A 24,991-nucleotide genomic window follows, 5' to 3' on the forward strand; every position below is an offset into this window, starting at 1 on the left:
CATGAAATAAAAACTTTATAAGGAAATAAAGTTATATTTTTTCCCACAAATAGATCAGATTTATTCTAAATAAATTTTTCTAGGTATATCAGTATAAAATTATCAAGCAGGTGGTAAAATTTTAATTAAATTTAGGCATTGGTGTCTTGGTCTGTCAATACATAATTTAGGTATTAAAATATAAACAAGGAAGCTGATTCAGAAAAAGAGGAAGAAGATGTCTGTTTCAAATGACAATTCCATCATGTGATTGATTGAACAACAGTTTACATACACACATTTTAATTTAACAGAATTGTAATTTTTTCTAACCAAAGGTTAAAATGTCTCAATCAGATCTCAGTCTCAGAACAACAAAAGTATTGAGTCCAAACAGGGCCTCCACTCTATCAACCACAAGCTCAAGGAGTCAACAAGATAATGTCAAGAAAATAGCCATTACAGCAGATGGAAAACTTCCATTGTTAAGAGGAATAGATCAGGTTTGTAACCGGCTGAAACTTTATCATTTAAATGAGATCTAAATTAGTTTGATTGTCTTGATCTCATGGGTTTGCATGCATTTGAATGCTGTGACGTCCCAATTGACAGGGCTCACATTAACAGGCGACCTGGATATTTAAGTTGTATTCCCCTCTGTCACGTTACTTTGCCTGACCGTGAAATGCAAAAATCGAGTCACACTGTTGTTCACCATACTGGCTTTCAGTGTCAACGTATATTTGTTCCACCTAACAGAAGTTCCAGTGGAAACTTTATTATAAACAATGTCATAATACCTGTACCTGTCGGAACTAATATTCTATACTATTTATTCCGTTAGGAACATCTACTGTAATATTTATTCCTGTGGAAATAATATTCCAGAATAGTTTTTCCATTTGGAACTTATATTATGAAGGAACTTCTATTCCGTGACATCAGTCACTAAAGTTTAATAATTTATCAGTTTTATTGCCAGTTTGTAAATACAAATGTAAGCGTAGGACAGTTTCCAGATGAACTTGTGTTAAATACTTATATAAATATATATATATATACGAGTTTAAATTGAAAACTACGTTCAAACCTACATTGTATGTTGGATAAAAACCGCAATTCTTATACGTGTGCATTATATACTTAATTTTACAGAATAGACCACTGGCTGCCATCATTCAAGACATTGCATCAGAGTAAGTACTGCATATATAGCCTGCCAATTAAAACAGAGTTAATGTATTTTATGGCTATTTAAGTGAATTCCACTAATTATAATATTATTATATACATTTTATATAAGATATAATGTTTATAAATAGCAACAATCATCATTCAATCTACTTAAGCGTAGATCAACCTGTGAAAGTAAACTGATACAGTTACTGAGTTCAAAATATTTAAAATGTTTAAGACTATATTATAATATATATATATATACATGTATAACATATACGATATACATGATAGTATTAACAAGTTTATAAAAAGTTATGATAAAATTGAGAATGGAAATGGGGAATGTGTCAAAGAGACAACATCCCAACCAAAGAGCAGAAAACAGCCCCAAAAAAGTTAACATATATACATGTATATATAAAAAAGAAGATGTGGTATGATTGCCAATAAGACAACTATCCACAAAAGACCAAAATGACACTGACATTAACAACTATAGGTCACCGTATGGCCTTCAACAATATGAGCAAAGCCCATACCGCATAGTCAGCTATAAAAGGCCCCGATAAGACAATGCAAAACAATTCAAACGATAAAACTAACGGCCATATTTATGTAAAAAAATGAACGAAAAACAAATATGTAACACATAAACAAACGACAACCACTGAATTTACAGGCTCCTGACTTGGGACAGGCACATACATAAATAATATGGCGGGGTTAAACATGTTAGTGGGATTCCAACCCTCCCCTAACCTTGGACAGTGGTATAACATTACAACATAAGAACGAACTATAAAAATCAGTTGAAAAAGGCTTAACTCATCAGATGGACAAAAATATATATACTAAGACAACAGACAATGATAGATAAAAAAGGAGATGTGGCCATGGTATGATTGCCAATGAGGCAACTCTCCACAAGAGACCAACATGACACAGAAATTAGCAAAAATATGTCACTGCACAGCCTTTAACAATGAGAGCAAAGCCCATACAGCATAATTAGCTACAAAAGCCCCAAAATGACAATGTAAAACAATTTAAACGAGAAAACTAACAGCCTATATATATATATATATATATAGAATATAATGTATTGTTAAATTAACAATGTTAATATGTGTTCATGGTGTTTTGAGTTTATTTGTTGTATTTTTTAGATGGAACTTGGAAAATTCAGCAGATTATGCTTTACAGTTTACAGAACCAAACAGACAAGTTTATATCACAGAGAGGGTAACTATATTAAGTACATGATTAAACATTGTTAAATAAATATTTGTCTGTTTTTAGGTTACTATAAATTTTACCATTTTAAATGCACATATCATTGCCTATCTTCAACAAATATCAATCATGGGAGATTTAATGTATTAAGAATATTGTTCCTGAAATTAGGCTATATTGTTTTGTATTTTCAAGTTGATGCCTTTTATAGCCGCCTAAACAATATGGGCATTTCACATGGAAATCTGTACAGTTGCCTATAATTGCTAACATCCACTTCATTTTTAACTTTGGTGAATAGTTGTCTCATTGGCAATCATACAGCATCTTGTTTATTATAAGCACTATATTGTACTGTACATCTTAAAGGACCCCTGCATTGTAAAATGTGAAACAATTCTGAAGGAAAACTATTAACCTGATTCATTCATGATAATATTCACAACATTGACATAATCATGATAATATTCACAACATTGAGCCAAATTATAATTTTCTTTTTAAGTTATACTTTCATACAATAATTATATGAAAGTTAACAAACCAAGCTTTTATGAAAAGTCTACCAACATTGCTGAAAACTATAATTTTTCTGATCATTTTGAAATTTAGCATCTATTTGAAATATTTTGCCCTTTTATTTTCAGAATCGTGCAGAACTACAGAACGGCAATGTTTTACTTTTAACTCAGTCACCTGTAAGTAGTTAAATTCTTTAATTTAAAAGATAACACTATGGTTGATAAGAATTTAATGTGAGCTAATGAAGGTAGAAATATCTTACATTATCAAGCATTTAGTATAACTACATGTATCATAGTACTAGTAAAAGGTCATTATTGTTCCTTATGTACATCCTATATTTAGTAATATAAAACAGTCAGTGGTTTGATGACAGATGAACGAATAGACAAATACATGTAGATATTACAGCTGTTGCATTGAGTGTGTAGACAAAGGTAATATCTATGGTTAGCTTAAGCTTGCTTGCTAGCTGAACCGTGAAGTCATTATTAGGCAAGGTAAACTACCTTCCTTCGAGGGAGACTGGTCCTACAGACCGATAGATTGGTTATCTGCCTGACTAGTCTACTTTTAAAGGAGGGTAGGTTACATTTGTACCTTAACTTACCTTATAATGACTTAACAGTTCAGCTAGCAAGCAAGCTAACCAAAGATATTACCTTTGCCTACACACTCAATGCAATCAGCTGTAAAACAGCTAGTTTTTAAAGAGATATATTATTCTATTATTAAATATAAAATTGAATACTATGGATTCATTATTAATCATGGTAACTTATATGAATATAAATGTTAAAAAACATCTCTATGCTTGAATACAGACCTCTGTAAACTTGGTACCCTGGTAAAATAAAAGAAAACCACAGTGATCTCTTTTGTTAATAAAAAAAATATTGTATTTTTATTTAACATAGTTAGTTGTTTGGTTCCTGTTTTATTCACATTTATCTTATAGCAAACTTGTATTTCCTTTCTTTTTTTCATATTCATTATTCAAATAACTAGATTAATGATGAAAATAAAATTAAACAATTTTCTTTTCTGTTTGTGATGCATTTATAGATTGAAAATGAATGAACCTTTATTTACTTTTCTTCTAAGGAAAAAAGTGCCAAAGATTTGTACCACAGTTTAGTAAATGGCAAACCAGAAGAGAAATTAGAATCTTTAAAAAGACTACAGAAATTAGCTACAGATAGTACATTTGCTCATGAGTTCATCAACAAACAGGGTCATATGCTGATTATGAAATATGTCATTGAAGGAAAAAAGTAAGTGAAATTCAGGGCAGTTACAAAAATATAACATTTTACCTTGCATCGATGAAGATGAGAAGGTAAAACTTAGCCATGCTTTTTCCAAACCTTTGGTGTGGCATCAACAATTAAGTTTGCGATTAGGTCAATTGGAAGAAGAACCACAAAATTTAGTTCAATGATATTTGGTTTGCAGTTGCATTAGCAATAGCAATTGCTGATCTTATTTCCATGAAGGTTTTTTAGCCTAGCTCCTTCTTCAAAGTCCATTGACCTCACTTTGAATCTTTTGAATACATGTAATTTACATGCATGATTTTGTGATAAGCAATTACATCATTTTAAGAAGAACCTGTAATGGTAAGTCACTGATATTTGGAAGGCAGCTGTAAAAGCATTGACACATCTCCTTTCTATGGTGATGATTCAATGGTAAGTCACTGATATTAGGTAGGCAGCTGTGAAAGCATTGACACATCTCCTTTCTATGGTGATGATTCAATGGTAAGTCACTGATATTTGGAAGGCAGCTGTAAAAGCATTGACACATCTCCTTTCTATGGTGATGATTCAATGGTAAGTCACTGATATTTGGAAGGCAGCTGTAAAAGCATTGACACATCTCCTTTCTATGGTGATGATTCAATGGTAATTCACTGATATTTGGAAGGCAGCTGTGAAAGCATTGACACATCTCCTTTCTATGGTGATGATTCAATGGTAAGTCACTGATATTAGGTAGGCAGCTGTGAAAGCATTGACACATCTCCTTTCTATGGTGATGATTCAATGGTAATTCACTGATATTTGGAAGGCAGCTGTGAAAGCATTGACACATCTCCTTTCTATGGTGATGATTCAATGGTAATTCACTGATATTTGGAAGGCAGCTGTGAAAGCATTGACACATCTCCTTTCTATGGTGATGATTCAATGGTAAGTCACTGATATTAGGTAGGCAGCTGTGAAAGCATTGACACATCTCCTTTCTATGGTGATGATTCAATGGTAAGTCACTGATATTTGGAAGGCAGCTGTAAAAGCATTGACACATCTCCTTTCTATGGTGATGATTCAATGGTAAGTCAATGATATTAGGTAGGCAGCTGTGAAATCATTGACACATCTCCTTTCTATGGTGATGATTCAATAGTAAGTCACTGATATTTGGAAGGCAGCTGTGAAAGCATTGACACATCTCCTTTCTATGGTGATGATTCAATGGTAAGTCAATGATATTAGGTAGGCAGCTGTATAAGCATTGACACATCTTCTTTCTATGTTGACGATTCATCCCCACACTCTCAGTCATGATCCATTGATGATTCATCCCCACACTCTCAGTCATGATCCATTGATGATCCCTATTTTTGGCTCAGATTTAAACATGATAAATTTGCTTAAATAGCAAAAAAAAATGACTACTGTAAGTAGAAAATATGTCTTTTTTTGAAATATTATGTAGTTGCAGTTCTATTCATGACTTTCACAAATTGCAATCATTTTGATTTCAATGAAAAAATTCAATGAAAACAGATATATTGATTGATTTCTTGGACAGGCATAATGGAGGGCAGGCTTTAACAATGTAAGTTCATTTTTGTACTTAATCTATGTCTGTTTTTTTTTTACTTTATCAAAAAAAAAAATTAATCTAACATTTTGCATCTGATATCCTATTTAGTCACTCTTCTTCCAAATACTACCCACATTTAACTTGATTAATATTCTTGCAAGCTCTATGTTTCCTTGTCCATAATTTGGTTGAAATCAGTAAGATTTTCTCAAATGTCACAAAAATCTCTGTTTTGACCTGTTTTTGGATGTAAAAATCAAGTTTAATTATAAAACTTGACAAAAAGAACTCTATTTTTAATTTCCTCACATTTTTTTTCGTCATTTTTTTTTATCCTAAAATACATGTATATATATATTGAACTTGATTATCAGTATATGTCCCATTGAAATAGAAATAGAAGTACTTTATTAATCCAATTATGGACCCTTGCAGATTTTTGATTTATATTACCATTCCTTACTTACTTCTTGAAGTAACCTTGATTAATCCTATTCTGATAGAATAAAGACAGCATTGATTTCTTTGGTATAGGTGGACAAATGAAACGACAACTACTGAATCTGATTTTCAGTAGTTGTCGTTTGTTGATGTGGTTTATAAGTGTTTCTTGTTTCTAGTTTTGTTTCACTGCAATTTTTTTTTGCGTCATATAATAGTATCATGTCGTCATCTGCGTCGTCCGAAGGCCCATTTTGTTTCCAGACAATAACTTTTGTTTTAGTGAGTGGATCTCTTTAAATTTTTACCAGAAGGTTCAATACCACTTAAGGAGGAGGTTGGGATTGATTTTAAGGGGTTATGGTCCCAATAGTTTAGAAATTAGAGGTAAAAATGGGGGCTCAAAATAAGCATTTTTGTAGTTTTCAAACAATAACTTGTGTTTAAGCGTATGAATCTCTTTGAAATTATACCACAAGTTTCCATACCATGAAGGGATGGTTGGTATTGACTGTGGGGTTTACTGCTCAAAATGTTTCGGATTTAGGTGCAAAAGGGCCAAAAAAGGGGGAAAACTAGGTTTTTCTGGTCAATTGACAATTAAGACAATTTAAAAGGCAGTGTAAGAGAGGTAAGTCAAAAACATTTAACACACAATGTTGGGTATGTTCTTATTTACCTCCCTTACACTTCTTGTAAATTTTGTATAAAGAAATGTCAGGATTTGGACTAATTGCAAAAGAGGGGGGTGGTAGCAGGTTTTTTCAATTATTTTTCCCAAATTTTTCAAATTCCAAATTTTTGAAAAGTTTGAAGAAGAAATCTTTAATTGCACAATATTGCGCAATAGATTTGTAAGATCTTGACATTTGTTTTGTGTCAGAAACTCTTATTATGTCAAAAGTTTGATCACAATCCAAATTCAGAGCTGTATCAAGCTTGAATGTTGTGTCCATACTTGCCCCAACTGTTCAGAGTTCTACCTTTGCGGTCGTATAAAGCTGTGCCCTGCAGAGCACTTGGTTAATATTGTAATTATAGTTACTAATGGATGATTTTATATTCTAGCCCTGGAGATCCAATGGCGTATCAGCTGAAGTCCTTCATGGCCTTAATGGAACATGGTGTTGTCGACTGGGATATAATAGAGCAAGATTTTACTAAAAGGGTAGGAAATTTAAACTTCAGCATTTTAGCCAAAGTAGATATTCCATATTTAACCAACCTGGATCAATAGACCCTTTGGCAGTGCTGGATGTATGAAAAAGCTTAAAACTAAAGAAACAAATCTTTGCACAAAATTAAATCCAATTTTTATTTTTATCTATATATGAATGCATAGTGCAATTAATTGCTGAATTTGTTGTGTAACAATTAAAGAAAATATTTTATATATTTATACATTGTAGTAAAGTTTGACCTTATTTTCACTTAAAAATTTCAGTTTTAAAAACAATTATTTAAACCAAAGACAAAAATATGAATACTCTAAGAAATTAGATAACAACTGTTTTAGTTTGAGTGTAAAAAGATGCTTACCTGGAACTGTGAATTTATGTTTTATTATTTGACAGATAGTGGATTGTATCATTAGTCCAAAGTCAGGAATTAGTCCACTGCAGTCAGCTTTAGAAATTCTGGAGAATGTTGTGTTGCATTGGTATGACTTACAAAGTTAAACATAATAATCAATTTAAATTAACCTACATGGATAAAAGTAAAAAAACCAACTTACGTTGATTAACTGATAAAACTTAACTCACAAAGAAAAATAACAGAACTGAACTATAGTAGGTAAAATAGCAAAACAAAACTTACATCTGAAAATACAAAAGATAAAGTACAAAAAAGAACTTACATTAGCAAAGAAACAGTACTGTACTGATAAAAGAAAAAGAAAAACTTGAATAGAAATAGTAAAAACAACTTAGTAATAAGGATAAAGTAACAAAACTGAACTTACATAGATAAATATATATATTTATATTTTTTTATATATTTCATTTAGTATGTTGCTCAAATCCTTTGACTTTGATATATACAAAAATATGAATACTTTATAATGAAATACTGGTGATTTTTATATGATTTTATATTATTATGAGTATATAACCACATTTCTTACTTGGAATTTTATTTATCTTATTCCTGTGAATTAATAAAAAAACATTTTTGAAATATACGATTTAGTTATTGAAAAATGTATAAAAGTGATTTTCCCCACACATTACAGCAGTGACCTTACAAAGCATCCAGTGATAGAGCAGCACATGACCCCAGAAAGGATACAGACACATTTACAAAGGTAGTGTACCAGATAGGGACTGGTTTAATTAATAGCTTACTTATGAGCTCATATAATATCTTTCTGGTGTTGGCATAAATACATTACAGTGTAACTATAAAAACCCTTTTATTAACTTTCTTTTATTACAAAGAATCTTTATAAAAAGACTATAACCATACCACTCTATTTACATATTAAGCTAGTCAAACTATGTGGATATGAGGGGGATGTTCATACATGTATCCCTCCCCATTTACATATTAAGCTAGTCAAACTATATGGATATATGGAGGGTGTTCATACATGTATTCCTCCCCATTTACATATTAAGCTAGTCAAACTATATGGATATACGGGGGATGTTCATACATGTATCCCTCCCAATTTACATATTAAGCAAGTAAAACTATATGGGTATAAGGAGGGTGTTCATACATGTATGAATATTGTAAATCTTTCAGGAATTACTGTCATATTTTCAGCAGTTCTAGCAAAGGCTACTGGACAAAACACTATTGTTTTAAATTTTGTTCTTTTCTTTTATAATTAATCATATTTTTAAGTGAAATTTTCTAACAGAAGATAAAATGGAAAATGTATTTGTTGCATTGGAAATTTTAAGGAAAACAAAATTATTAGATGTCACTTTCATCATATAAATCACTGCAAATAAAATACCTTTTGGTACCGAAAAAATGTACAAAGTTTAATGTTTTTTTTAGGTGATAATTATCTTTTTTATCTTTTTTTTATTCTAATAAATGTATTAGATTTGTTTACATTAAGTGTTTTTATATGTCATTTTTTCTTAATTATAATCTTAAATCCTTCCATTCCTCAGTCTAAGCCTCTTATTTTGTTCTAATATAATAAACATCTATTCATTGATATTACCAGCTTCATGAATGCTTTTATATTAATTCCATTTTGTTTGTTTATAATTATTTTATTCTTGTATTTATTTTCCAGCATGATTTTAAATAATCTAGAAGCGTATATTGGGTTATTTTCGCGTCTTGTTTTGTTTTGGATATGAGCTTCTTTCAAGATGAGACAGTTAAATAATCACTTACTTCAGTATTTGAGTTTAGTAGCCTTATGCCACACATTCAAATGAACAGTGAATGTTCTCCTTGGGGAAATTTCTCTTATGAAAAAAATTCCAACTTGAAAATAAGACACATGAAAATATTCCGATGTACGTGATTATTCCATTTATTTTGGTTTTTATATGTAAGCCTTATGGTTTCAGAATTATTCTTGCACAGAGGTTTGTACATTTCTATCTGGCTGTTAGCTTGTCTAACATGGGTAAAAAATACTAGCTGCCTGTCAAAGCCCTTGTATATCATATATATTCAAGTCCTAGGTCAGATTATTGACAGGTGACCATAGACTGCATTGAGAAAACATATGTAGGTGTGGTATAGAGACAAACACGTATTGCTTTGAGAATAAATTATGTGTATTTATATAATCTGCAACAAAGGTAGACTAAAATTAGAGTGGTAAAGTGCATGCAAAAGAAATACCCCGATCAATGAGTAGCCTAAAAATAGACTGGCACTATGCATGGGTAAGGAATATCTAGAAATCAGCTAGGCTATGCATATCCAGTATTAGCATATATTGTGTTGAACATTTACATGTTGTAGGATTATTTGTTTTTGTTTTCAGTCAAATCTAAATAATACAAAATACTACAATACAATGCTTTGACAGGTAGTTAAATGCATTAAAATAGCACCAAGCAAACTTTTAGTATTTGACACAAAACATTAACTCCTTAGTAATTTGACATTTTGAAAATAGTAATATATTACTATTTCATTGTATTTATTACATACTTATTGAATTGCTTAGTTTTTGTACTGACCAACTGCTATAGACTAGAGTTGAAAGGCCTTTTGTTAGGTCAAATAAGGCATGCATACTTATGTTCATTTTGTTATCCTATAAACACAGAAAAAAGATCAGAAAGTATTTGTCAGGCTTATTAGTAAGAAGAAGGGGAAATTGTCTGTCAGACAGGGTTCACCTGACATGGGATTCATTTTTTAAAGGTTAATTAATAAACATTAAGATCTGTTATTACGGGTAGTATAAAACTGATATGTGGTTTAATTGCCAATAACTCAACTATACAGCAGACTAAATTACCAGGATGTAAACAACTATAGGTCACTGTAAGCCTTCAACAGTCCTAACTAAACACCAACACCAGAGTCCTGCAAAAAAAAACCAACCAACACCTAAACATCCAAATAAGCTGACTTGGCATAGGCACAAAATGTAATGGGTGTTACTATATTTTGTGTATAAAAGAAATATAAGGTGTACAAGTCCACATTTACATGTCCATCTGGCAGGGCTTATCTCACCTTCACCTTATTTTCATGGTTCAGTTATCAATGTTCTATCCATTTTTCAGATACTATATACAGTAGCTCAACTATATTTGCTGTATATTATGATTGTTAGGCATACATATACCGGTACATCTGGCTGGGGTTATTTACATCTAACCTTGACCTCATTTTCATTGTTCATTGTTCAATGTTAAATTTTCCTATTATGATCATTTTCTCAGATTTTATAAGCAATACACCAACTATATTTTCTTTATAAAACAATTACAAGGTGAGTATGTTTGTCAGATAGGGTTCATCTGTGCTTGACCTCACTTTTATTGATAGTATATCATACTTTTAGTATAACAAATTCAAATATGATCATTAAGGCTGGTGAATGTACTATTTTCTAATATACTAGTATATTTCAAAATAATTACGAATGACAGTTTTGTATAATTGTAACAGGAAGGTAGATGTTAGAAAACCAGAAAAAATAAGTTCTCCAAGGTCTGTATAGAAACCAGTCTAGATCACATGAATTTCAATCTAATTAATTTTTTTTAGCATATTCATTTTTAATTTCCAAACTTTTTTCTTCCAATGGGAATTATAATGGTAAGAATATTATCTCCCTTTAAATTTAAATGGTAAGAATATTATCTCCCTTTAAATTTAAATGGTAAGAATATTATCTCCCTTTAAATTTAAATGGTAAGAATATTATCTCCCTTTTAAGTTGACTGGTTCAGGTATGTCATGTATCTACTCCACAATGACATAATATTTATCCCGAAATTCCTGGCTTAAAACATGAAATCCTGAGGTTCCGAAATAAAAGAAATTTTAAATCTGACATCATGAAATTAGAAAAAAGAATTCCCTGGATCCTGAAAGAACCAATCCCAAAATCCTGAGTTTAAAAACAATCCTGATGTCCTGATAAAGGTCCTACCCCCCTCCTTTTCCCCCTTATAGATCCATGTCATCTTGAAGAACAATTTTCCATTAAGGAATAATGTTCCCCCTATAAGTCTTTATTAATTTGGCACTGAATGTATCTTTGTTTCAATTAAAGAAATACTTGGCATGAGTGAAGTTTTATTCTGTACAGCACAGGAGTAAATTTTATCCCATATAAGGTTAAGTTTATATTTTCTGAACTTCTTTTTTATGTGTTCAGTTAAAATTTTATGAAAGTGACCTCTCATACAAATTTAAGTTACTTTTCTATGTTTTGAATTCATATAAAATGCTGTAGATTATCAGATACCCTTTACATAACCTATTTGGACTATTTTTTTTGTACATCCCAAAGTTTTATTTTATAAAATGTGATCTAGGCTAAATAGTGATTGTATTCTTCAGTAGTGTTGCCAGTTCTCTCATTTCTTTGCAAACATTGAAAAAAAGCCATTTCTTGCTAGTATTAGCGTTTTATCATATTTCATTTTGGAATTATTTTTGTAGCCAACGTTACTTGAGATATATTTCATCAGTTATTGTTATATAGTTAATGTCAGCTGGTTAATGTTATTAAACTTATCTTAATATTAATGCAAATTTCCAACTTAACCTCATAAAGTTACAAATGACCCCAAAAAACATACAAATAAAGACACAAAAAGGATGATATTTATATATGCACACTTATTCTTTACACATAATTTTAAGTTTTTCTGGGTTAAGCACACCCATTTCATATTACTGTTTTGTACGCCATTTGCACTACACATAGATTATCCCATTGTGTAAAATTCAGTTGAATTATTTCTTTATTTACCAATTTTTTGTTAATTTGAACTTGTAGGGTATTAATGTATGATTCAAGTGTATTCATGTGTATTAAATACTATATGCAATATATATTATGCATTAGATTCTATACATTTTGAAGCAGAATATGTATTAAATTTGATGCAGTTTCTCATTTTTTACAAGCTTTTAGGTTGCCGGTACATTTTTCCTGATGATTTTAATGACAGTCTGGTAACTGGTTGGATGTATTTTTCGGTTAACTTAAATAAATGAAGTTTTCTAGGATGAATATACACAACTTTAATTGCTACTCTACATCTTAACATGACATAAAATAAAAAATCTGAACATGACATAAAATAAAAAATACATGTTCAATAGTGGAATTAGAAATGACAGTTTACATTAAAAAAAACCAAAAGAATAGAAAATATATATTTCAGCACAGAACTGTATATTTTTATCCATGTTAAAACTTGCAATCTCATTACATGTTATTCTTAAAAACTTTTTCTACATTTCAATGATGATTGTTTACTGTTTAAACCATGCTATATTCAAACTTAGCATGATTTTAACTCATGGTTATCCCTCTTCTAAAGAATCATACTTTTAGAGACCGAGATTGTGTATTGAAACTTCTATAGATGGCAAATAGCTACATAATTCAGGTTTACAGGAAAATATTTCATTTTGCCAATTCAGTCACCTGACAAGGATGCTTTCATATTATTGTGAAAGGTCTTTTGTTGTTCTAGTTTCTATTCTGGTAGAATTGACATAGATGCTTCTTAACAGTATTATATAAAAATGTAAGAATTTATTTGAATTTTGGTATCATCAAATTATAAAAAAGTACTCTTTTCACATCGAATGTATCAAGATTCACATATTAAATATGTAAAATTATTTTTGAAACAATATATAGGTCATTCAAACTTTAGTAAAATTTTAAAATAGAAATGATTAAATTCTGTAAGCTTAACATCAGTAAAATATTCTGTCTTCTTGAATCAGTGCATTTTCTTATTGCTAAAGCTTGAAGTGAAAAATGTAGCAAAAAATATAATTGACAGCTTTATATGTGTCAGCCAAAATTTGAGATTCATGTTGAATGAATTGACGTAATTTCGTTCCCATATATTACAAAAAGTTCTTAGATACATGTTTTATAATCACAGCTGTGTTTAAGATAACTATTTGAAACAGTTACCTAGGTTTTGGTAAAGTACAATTAGATTTTTGAAAGGTTAAACTGAAAATCATTATTATATTGTTTACTACCTAATTTAGCAGTAAAAGTTGTCATTGTTGAAAGTTCAAATCATGGAATTGGTAACAAAAGCTTACTGACTGGGACTTGTTAAATCTTAACTTAGTCTAGTAAAGGTTTGCAATTACAAAGAAGCAAATTTAGATTCTGTTTACTGGTAAAATGCTATATTAGAATAATGTCATTCCTCACCATGATAAGTAATAAATGAAATATGAAATTTCATGAAATAAATTTATTAGTCAATTTTGATGATTAACTGAAATGAGATGAATTTTGTTAAAAAAAACATGGGATAAAAAAATCAAATAAGCCAGAAAATGAGTTAAATAAAACCCTTCTATTTAAAGATTTAATATTTGTGTGCAAAAACCAGTGTATTTAGTTTTGCATAATGAATTTTTAAGACAGAAGTGTTTAGAAAACATTTAAATACATTGTAAATCAATGTAATTGAGCTATGAACAGAGAAGTAATATACAACTCCTTTATTTGCAGTAATGAAGTACAGAAGAATGCTATAGCTTTGTTGAATGCATTGTTTATAAAGGCTGGACCAGAGAAGAGAAAGGTGGGTAAAAATAATACTGAAAATCAATAAAAGTGAAAAAGGAGGGGAGGGAAGGGAAGAAAAAACCTCAATAGGACAGCAACCCAACAGACAGACATCTCTAGCACAAAGTACAACGTCGTGTACTTGTGTATTGTATTAAAAGTTGTAAATGCTTAATGGCAAGCTCTTACAATCATTCTTATTGTAAAAATCAGGTTTCTATTTGTGGTAAAATGATTGGTATTACCACGAAAACTTATTGAATTAAGTGTAAGAACACACCGTTATTATAGTGAAAAAATACAATTTCAGGCATATCGTAAAAAATTAGTAGGTGAGGCAACCATGGGTGAATCTTTCCACTTTAAAAAAAATTATCATGAATAGTGAATTATTCATTAAGTTCATGTACTCATTAATTAATCAAAACAATAAAATTATACTGCTTTCTTTTTTTAATTGATAAAAGTTCACCCATATGGAAGGTGTTTATATTCAAAGTGGTCAAAGATAAGTATTTGCATCTGATCAAGGATTTGTATAGTCGAACTATACAAATCCTTGATCTGATCAAGGAAAGTACATTCACAGTCCTTAGATACATTCAGATAACTTTTTGAAAAAACACATATCCAACTAAAGTACTCTTACCATCTAAGGGCAGTTTGTCTGATAGATACAGTTGATAAATCAATTGACAGTTTTTAAAACATGAAGTATTGGTTTATGAGTTTATTGCTGATTGTTACTTAAAAAGTCAACATTTTGTATTATTCCAGAAATTAGCAGACAGTGTGCAGAGCCGAACTTTCAGAAATGTATTGATGACTGTATGTATATTATATTTTTCATATATTTTGTATGTTCAATTAGCCTTTTTGTTAAATGCTTGTTTGTAATTATTATGTATTTCTGTCACCATACTATATTTCTGCTGATATAGAAAAAGGAAAACTTGAATGTTTTTATTAATGCCAGGTCATGTCAAGGTCAGTCATCCCTGCCATGAAATGATGATATGGAAAAAATATTATTTGATAAATTTTAAAATGAGATATGTCACCACTCCCACCAGATGACCTTTTTTCACCAGATCATAAATTTTTGCAGTTCTAATTCATAATATAATATGAAAATACAATAACAAAGAACACCTTTTGTTTTCATATCTTTGATTTAAAAATTAGATAAATTGAATAGTTATTATTTTAATTCATTGAAACACCTCCACCTCTTTCTCCTAAAAGTAACTCCTAGTTGATTCCTTTTCTGACCAATATTTTTCAGTCTGTGTTTGGAGGTAAACTTGGATCTGAGATGGCTCACCAGTTGTATAAACTACAGACATTGTTATTAAATATGTATGAGGAAAAAATGTTGACAGCGGCTGATCCTAATTCACAGGTAAATCTCCAGGTTTATTTGATAGCAAGGAGAAGGCATGACATAGTCAAACATTAACAATGGTTTTTGATCTTGAAGGTGTGAGGACTATATGATAATGAAGTGAAAACAGAAAGTAGGAAAAGAAGTTTTGACTTCACGTTTTCATATTTATTTGTTCGATACACAGGGGAACCATGAATTTTAGTACTGTTCCACCTAAGAATAAGGCAAGACCCATTACATGACCAACTTGGATTTTCTTTAAAATTTCAAGTATCAAGTGGATGTTCAACAAATTACAAATAGTCTTTAGGAAAAGTGGAGCAGAGGTAAAAGAGGTACATTTAAAGTCATATGTCAAAAATAAACAACAGACAACACTATGGTTAAAAAAGAAAAACACCAATATACAAACAAAAGTACACAAAACACAACATAGAAAACTAAAGACTAAAACCATACCACATCTTCTTTTTTATATGTATGTGTATTTTATTCCAGAACGTAACATCAATTATTGAAACACTGAGAAAACCTGTGCTGGATATAGAAGCTGATTCTAATCAACTAGGAAATAGAAAATCTAATGTCTATAAGAAATTGGGATTTGAGGTAAATTATGATTAACTTAAAAAAACTGCACTCAATTCAAATTATATTGTAAATTATCAGTTTGAAATATACACATTTTGATATTAAGATTTTTTTTTATTCTTTATTTGAAAGACAATTTTTTTCAGATTATGTGGTTATAGAATCAGTTAATGATAATGTTCAACTGGTTGATATTTTTAGTACTGTAAATTCAGAGAATGTGTGAATTTATTATTGTAAATACTCTGGCATGTCTGGCAAAAATGTGAAAGCTAAATTATGCAATTGACAAATATATATGAAGGAAAATTGCTACTGAAATTATGATGCATTTTTTTTTCATATTGATAAAAATATAGCAAGAATTTCTGAATTAACAGTAAAGTTATGAAGAGACATTATAAAATACACTTATTACAGAAAGATATTAAGAAATGTCTAAATTATTTTACAGGACTCCTCCCATCCAGCACAGGATTTTGTTAGACACACTCCCCCAGGAATCCTGGCATTAGACAATGTTCACTATTTTGCTCAAAACCAGTCAGAAAATTATATAAAGGTAATAATCTCATGTTCTTTCCTCACATACATGCATTTGTAAGTAATTTAAACGGGGTAGCAACAAACTGCATTTTATGGGGGTTATTAACCTCTAACATGTTTAATTCATAAGACTTGAAGAAAAAGGGGAATTTTGTGTATTGTAATTAATTCATGACACAAATAACCCTGAGGTTACTTAAAGTGCTTTTATTGTGTAAAAAGAAATTAAATCATGGTATTTCTTTGTATGTTAGAAATATGAATATCTTTGCTGAGTTCCTAGATTGAACCAGGTTTCACTAACTTACATTTGTGGAAAAGTCATACTTTATTGGTGAGAAAGTTAAATGAGAATTTTATTTCATATATATATAGTGAAATAGTTATTTAAGGATAAATATTAGTCCAGAAAAAGCTCTTTAATCCATAATACAGGTATAATCTGATTTGTAGGTGGTGTTAGAAAATTCTTGTAGAGAAGATAAACATGATTGTCCTTTTATACGTTCCAGTATAATGTTAACTAGAGTTCTGTGTGATATACTCAAAATAGGAGAACCACGTAAGTCCTTTTATACATGCCAGTATAATGTTAACTAGAGTTCTGTGTGATATACTCAAAATAGGAGAACCACATAAGTCCTTTTATACGTTCCAGTATAATGTTAACTAGAGTTCTGTGTGATATACTCAAAATAGGAGAACCACGTAAGTCCTTTTATACATGCCAGTATAATGTTAACTAGAGTTCTGTGTTATTTACTCAAAATAGGAGAACCACGTAAGTCCTTTTATACGTTCCAGTATAATGTTAACTAGAGTTCTGTGTGATATACTCAAAATAGGAGAACCACGTAAGTCCTTTTATACGTTCCAGTATAATGTTAACTAGAGTTCTGTGTGATATACTCAAAATAGGAGAACCACGTAAGTCCTTTTATACGTTCCAGTATAATGTTAACTAGAGTTCTGTGTGATATACTCAAAATAGGAGAACCACGTAAGTCCTTTTATACGTTCCAGTATAATGTTAACTAGAGTTCTGTGTGATATACTCAAAATAGGAGAACCACGTAAGTCCTTTTATACGTTCCAGTATAATGTTAACTAGAGTTCTGTGTGATATACTCAAAATAGGAAAACCACGTAAGTCCTTTTATACGTTCCAGTATAATGTTAACTAGAGTTCTGTGTGATATACTCAAAATAGGAGAACCACGTAAGTCCTTTTATACATGCCAGTATAATGTTAACTAGAGTTCTGTGTGATATACTCAAAATAGGAGAACCATGTAAGTCCTTTTATACGTTCCAGTATAATGTTAACTAGAGTTCTGTGTGATATACTCAAAATAGGAGAACCACGTAAGTCCTTTTATACGTTCCAGTATAATGTTAACTAGAGTTCTGTGTGATATACTCAAAATAGGAAAACCACGTAAGTCCTTTTATACGTTCCAGTATAATGTTAACTAGAGTTCTGTGTGATATACTCAAAATAGGAGAACCACGTAAGTCCTTTTATACGTTCCAGTATAATGTTAACTAGAGTTCTCTGTGATATACTCAAAATAGGAGAACCACATAAGTCCTTTTATACGTTCCAGTATAATGTTAACTAGAGTTCTGTGTGATATACTCAAAATAGGAGAACCACGTAAGTCCTTTTATACGTTCCAGTATAATGTTAACTAGAGTTCTGTGTGATATACTCAAAATAGGAGAACCACGTAAGTCCTTTTATACGTTCCAGTATAATGTTAACTAGAGTTCTGTGTGATATACTCAAAATAGGAGAACCACGTAAGTCCTTTTATACGTTCCAGTATAATGTTAACTAGAGTTCTCTGTGATATACTCAAAATAGGAGAACCACATAAGTCCTTTTATACGTTCCAGTATAATGTTAACTAGAGTTCTGTGTGATATACTCAAAATAGGAGAACCATGTAAGTCCTTTTATACGTTCCAGTATAATGTTAACTAGAGTTCTGTGTGATATACTCAAAATAGGAGAACCACGTAAGTCCTTTTATACGTTCCAGTATAATGTTAACTAGAGTTCTGTGTGATATACTCAAAATAGGAAAACCACGTAAGTCCTTTTATACGTTCCAGTATAATGTTAACTAGAGTTCTGTGTGATATACTCAAAATAGGAGAACCACGTAAGTCCTTTTATACGTTCCAGTATAATGTTAACTAGAGTTCTCTGTGATATACTCAAAATAGGAGAACCACATAAGTCCTTTTATACGTTCCAGTATAATGTTAACTAGAGTTCTGTGTGATAGACTCAAAATAGGAGAACCACATAAGTCCTTTTATACGTTCCAGTATAATGTTAACTAGAGTTCTGTGTGATATACTCAAAATAGGAGAACCATGTAAGTCCTTTATACGTTCCAGTATAATGTTAACTAGAGTTCTGTGTTATTTACTCAAAATAGGAGAACCACATAAGTCCTTTTATACATTCCAGTATAATGTTAACTAGAGTTCTCTGTGATATACTCAAAATAGGAGAACCACGTAAGTCCTTTTATACGTTCCAGTATAATGTTAACTAGAGTTCTGTGTGATATACTCAAAATAGGAAAACCACGTAAGTCCTTTTATACATTCCAGTATAATGTTAACTAGAGTTCTGTGTGATATACTCAAAATAGGAAAACCACATAAGTCCTTTTATACGTTCCAGTATAATGTTAACTAGAGTTCTCTGTGATATACTCAAAATAGGAGAACCACGTAAGTCCTTTTATACATTCCAGTATAATGTTAACTAGAGTTCTGTGTGATATACTCAAAATAGGAGAACCACGTGTCGTAAGTCGTCTAATAATAATTATTGTGGAATCTGACTGTTTTATACATAGCAGTCATATGATATATTTTTTATGGTTCACTTAAAAATTCAAATTTTTTTTATGGTTCACTTAAAATTTCAAATTTTTTATGGTTCACTTAAAATTTCAAAAGCAAATTGTGATTCCTTTATATATTAGTATATTTGTCCCCAAAAAAATGTTTCTTGATGATTTGTGTCTTGATTGATATTACGTTTTACATATTGAAGCTGTAGGAAAGGGGAATAAGCATACATTTTTGGGGTAAATAGGTTTAAGGTCTCGTCTTGTATAAAAGAATGATTTAGTATTTGATCAAAAACTTTATAATATTGAATTAAACTATTGTATCAATTATCAGATCTAGGTATTCACTATCTGTATGACATCACAACTTTAAAATTTTATTACATGAATATATTAAAGAAATGCAGTCTGATTACCAATAGAATATATAAAAAAGAAGATGTGGTATGATTGCCAATGAAACAACTATCCACAAAAGATTGCCAATGAGACAACTATCCACAAAAGATTGCTAATGAGACAACTTTCCATAAAAGATTGCTAATGAGACAACTATCCACCAAAAATTTCCAATGAGACAACTATCCACAAAAGATCGCCAATGAGACAACTATCCACAAAAAACAACTGTCTACCAGACACAAAGGATGAGGATTTCAACAAGGGCCTTATACATGAGCACTGAGCATGGAATAATTTGCCATTGTCTAATAAATAGTGGGGTATACTTTGAATGACCTTGTTTGTAAATCTTGCTATGGCTATTCCTTGAGAACATACCTAGGAATTAGGAAAGGCACTTTGAAATCATACACTATATAGGTGTGAAGAACAATAGAAATGCTAGTGAAACTTTATATATTTGCCTCTTTTTAAAGTTGTTACTGCATTTTCAAATTCCTGTCCCTTGGTACAATGTATTTTTTTAATAGGAACATGTGTTATATCTATTAGTGAAATATTTGACACTTTATTTTTTATAGCTTCTGACGATGGGAAAACATATTACCCAATGTTTTTCAATGATGACAAACCATTTGAGAAATTATTTTGTATATGTATACAGCTTCTTAATAAAACCTGGAGAGAAATGAGAGCCTCAGAGGAAGATTTTCCTAAGGTAGATAAAGCTTGATCAAGTTTACATATTTATAATAGTGAACTAATTTTGTTTTTTATAATGTTTTTTAAAATGATTTTCCCATAACATTTGTATCCTTTTTGGTTTTTTTTTGTAAGCATTTGATTGAAAATGTTCTAGTTGTAATTGACCTTATACCTCATAGGTGAATCTCTAACTTTGTTAGTATTCAATGAATATTTTATAATACAATCGAAGAAGATGTTTACTCAGGCATGCTAAATACTTTTTGTACAAGAGTTATTACTATTTATATAACCTTTCAAATTACAATCCCACCCTGAGTACCATATATTGGGTTATTTTCACATTGGATATTGTTCATGGTTTTGGAATAAAATTGGACATTTTAATCTTCTTGATTATTCCTATTTCATGACCTTGTATTCATTATTCCTATTTCATGACCTTGTATTCATTATTCTAATTTCATGACCTTGTATTCATTATTCTAATTTCATGACCTTGTATTCATTATTTTAATTTCATGACCTTGTATTCATTATTCCTATTTCATGATCTTGTATTCATGTTTGCATTGGGAAGATATTTTGATAAAATGCCTACTGCGAAAGATTAGACATGTTCTAATATTTTTATATTTATAGGTGCTTGGTGTAGTAAAAGAACAAATAACTAGAGCATTACAAGTACAACCAAGGTCATTTGAAGTGTTGAAAACTAAACTTCAGGGACTTACTTACCAAGACATCCTGAAACTCTGGGCAGAAGATAGACAGAAAAAGGAAGACTGGGAATCGCAGGCTAAACCAATTATGTTAGTTCTAAAACTTTTATTCTATGTGTGGCCACAGTGGCAGGGTGGTCTGAATAGTTCATCTATTATATCTCTAGCCTGTCAACACTGAGATTGTGATTTCACATCTGGCACTTAGCAGGTGCATGGGACTCCAATCATAATTGCCTAAGAATGTCAATATCTCGACATGGAATATTTAGGCATCATGGCCACCTCCAATAACATAAACTAACAGCCACAGTAAAGCTGATAGTCCTAAAAGTGGCATTAAACATCAACAATCATCATCACCATTATCATCTTTTTCGGTACATGGGATAAATATTTGGAGCCGCATTAGCAAAGCTGTCTAACGATAGTGGAAAAAGAACCACTATTATTTCATGTAATCTTTTTTAAATATAGACTGGTTGGATTGGAACCATGAAGGCTGTGTTTTGAAAGGGACTACTTTCTTTTGGGTTATCTTTTTTGAAATAGGGAAAGGTCATATAATTTATTGAAAAAACAATTTGATCGCTGTCTTGAATTTAACATGAAACATTTTTTAGGTCCTGATGTTAAAATAATAATTCAGATTTTGATTTTGTAAACCATTTCATATATTGCGTAGGTAAAATTGTTACCTTTTCCCATATTATTTTTGGAAAATGACGCAGTCATTGTTCCATAACTGCCGACCTGATTTCTTTGCCTACCGCGCTTGGTTTCTTATTTACTAATTTCAATACAAACTGGAATGTGCTTGTGTTATCATTATGCATGAGCATTGTGTAGTAATCAGCCAGGAACCAGTTTACAAACTAACTGGTTTCTGTTTGTATTCCACTACAGTCGAACAAAGTGTTGTAGTTTGACAGGAACCAGTCCAGAATTTTGTAAACTACAAAACGTAATCGGTTATTATCATTCCGTTTTGTTGTTTCATACCGACTTATATGGTTTGAATAAGCTTAAGACCCTTCAAACATTTATGTGATAGGTATATTAAAGACTGTTTTACAAAAGGATGAAACTGTTTTGCTTTAAAAGTCGTACTAAAGTGATATATGTTATGTACGGATTTCCACTCTCACCGGTTAATTTCTTCTTTTACACGTGCTTTTAAAACTTCCTGTTTAAACATCGCAAGTTTTAAAATTGTTTTTTGAGTGAATTAAACTTATTTTAACAATCACGAAGCGTTCGGGAATCATTTCAAGCAGTTTCTTCTTCTCTTTGATGATGGAAAATAGGTTTTCTCAAGAAAATACTGCAAACGATCGCAGAGGAATTGAAACGTACAAGTCAAGTCGGCACCTGGTTAAATTGGCATCTATTTGACGTCAATTCGGCTTCCAATAATATTTATTATAATATTTTCTATTCAATTAATTAATAACTGTTACCAAGTACATAGTGAATATAAGGTAAACAACGAAACCAAAGTGAATATGTTGTTGTGTATACAAGTAAACAACAAAGCTATTGTTTTAACCATTAGACAATTATTAAAATTAAATGGAAAACTATGAGTCCCTTTCAATAAATCAAACTTTCATGCCAAATAATTAGCAAATTTAAGGTGGTTTTTTTTTCAGTAATGTTTAAACAGCATTAAACAAACTATCCTGTAAAAGACTCAACTGGTTAAATAATGCATAAAAATATCCAATATCTCATGTATTAGTCCAAATAATAATGAAGTCTGACAAGGCTATTTTATTTTTTTCTGGGACGCCTTCCTTTAAGACGTTCGTAGGAAGGCTTCCTAAGAAGGCGTCCCAGAAAAAAATTAACATAGCCTTGTGGTCATAGGAAGGTGTCCCAGAATAAAATTTAAAAAGCCTTGCCAGACGTAATAATTATTTGGACTACTCATATATATCATTAAAAATACACCAAAAAATTCATGTAGTTGAGAAAAATAAATACATACAAAATGTACATGAACATCCAAAAAAGTGAAAGTTAGTATTAACTCTTTTTGCTTTAAAAATTTACAACTGCATTTAAGTATTGAATGCTTTTTTTTGTAAATTCATTGAGGTGTAAAAGCGTTGACCGAAGTACTTTTTGTATGAAGCGCGTAAGCGTAAGCGCTTCATTCTAAAAATGTGCACACGGTCAACGCTTTTGCAACCCTATGAGGTTACAAAAAGAAACATTCAATACTTATAATTACTTTTTTTAGCTAGGATCATGAAAACACGAATTTTATAACTTTTTTATTCAATTCATCTGTGCACTTTATTGTGGGACCACGTGTTATCATGAATGAAAAGTTTTATTGAGTGATGCAATTGCTTGAGGAATAACATGTGATGTGCAGTTAGCCAATCAGAATAAAGTATTATAATGAAACATATATCAAATGTAATTATAACAAAATACATTACGTTGTAAGAGTTATCTCCCCAAACACTGTTTTTCTTGTGGCCACCCTTCCTTCGTAACCGTAAAAGATTTTATTTTATCAAATTGCTCGTTATATATTTAGGATAAGAATATTCGTTTGAACCATAGCTCTATGGGGACTCCATATGAGAGTTATTCCCCCTTTTTCATTTGATTCAAGCGATATGCATTTTCAACTGGTAAACCATAACTGATAGAGACCTAGGGTCTTCATGAGGTCATTGGTACTAAAAATGAAAATGAGGTCAATGTCAAAGGTCAAGGTCATATTATAAATTTTGATTTTGGCTTATTTTCACTTCTTTTCAAATACTGTATGACATTTTGACAAATAATTTTTCATAAATTATTAGTTGCGACATGTCCTTACTTGTATATTTTGGTTGAAAGGCTGCGCATACAATAAAAGGGAGTTTTTGTCCATCTTACATTTAAAATTACGCCTCAAGTGGTAGTACTCATTAACCAAACATATTAAAGACCTAGGATATTTTGATTCACGGTCCATGGTTTGTGACCTTGAAATTGAGGTCAAGGTCAGAGGTTAATAGGACGTCATAAAGCCATAGGAACTAACATTTTAAACTGATTTTTCATATTTCAATATAAAAATAGATCTTTTCTAGTGGAAAGACTTCAATTGTTCTCTGAACAATTTGTTTTTAATTTACTTCATATTTTGTGGGAGAAGGGGGTTCAGACTATGTGGTATCAGGTCTGTTTGCGCCCAATACACTTTCGCACCTCGCACGTTCACACCCAAGGTCCGTTCGCACTCTACTCACTCTACGCCCAATTTTAATTCAAATTCAAGTTGAATAATTGGAAAATCATGATTGTTGTTTTAAATTGCTTTGGTGTAAATTCTGAATGTATTTAT

General features: G+C 30.8%; 1 protein-coding gene across 2 annotated transcripts in view; it reads left to right on the top strand.

Moving 5' to 3' along the window:
• The first annotated feature begins 182 nt into the window (after window positions 1-182).
• LOC134720698 (engulfment and cell motility protein 1-like) overlaps window positions 183-24,991 on the top strand; it is a 31,650-nt gene continuing 6,841 nt past the window's right edge. The window contains exons 1-17 of one of the 2 annotated variants that reach the window (XM_063583142.1): window positions 183-482; window positions 1,135-1,175; window positions 2,325-2,400; window positions 3,039-3,089; window positions 4,018-4,187; window positions 7,258-7,357; window positions 7,764-7,849; window positions 8,423-8,494; window positions 9,729-9,746; window positions 14,357-14,429; window positions 15,191-15,241; window positions 15,699-15,815; window positions 16,299-16,409; window positions 16,846-16,953; window positions 17,391-17,499; window positions 20,797-20,933; window positions 21,563-21,732. In XM_063583142.1, coding sequence (XP_063439212.1) covers window positions 324-482; window positions 1,135-1,175; window positions 2,325-2,400; window positions 3,039-3,089; window positions 4,018-4,187; window positions 7,258-7,357; window positions 7,764-7,849; window positions 8,423-8,494; window positions 9,729-9,746; window positions 14,357-14,429; window positions 15,191-15,241; window positions 15,699-15,815; window positions 16,299-16,409; window positions 16,846-16,953; window positions 17,391-17,499; window positions 20,797-20,933; window positions 21,563-21,732 — 1,649 coding nt within the window. In that variant the 5' untranslated portion in view covers window positions 183-323. The remainder of the gene's footprint in view (window positions 483-1,134; window positions 1,176-2,324; window positions 2,401-3,038; window positions 3,090-4,017; window positions 4,188-7,257; window positions 7,358-7,763; window positions 7,850-8,422; window positions 8,495-9,728; window positions 9,747-14,356; window positions 14,430-15,190; window positions 15,242-15,698; window positions 15,816-16,298; window positions 16,410-16,845; window positions 16,954-17,390; window positions 17,500-20,796; window positions 20,934-21,562; window positions 21,733-24,991) is intronic. The other variant, XM_063583143.1, reaches the window with a different exon arrangement.

This window comes from Mytilus trossulus, chromosome 6, assembly GCF_036588685.1.
Source record: "Mytilus trossulus isolate FHL-02 chromosome 6, PNRI_Mtr1.1.1.hap1, whole genome shotgun sequence".
Lineage (NCBI taxonomy): Eukaryota > Metazoa > Mollusca > Bivalvia > Mytilida > Mytilidae > Mytilus > Mytilus trossulus.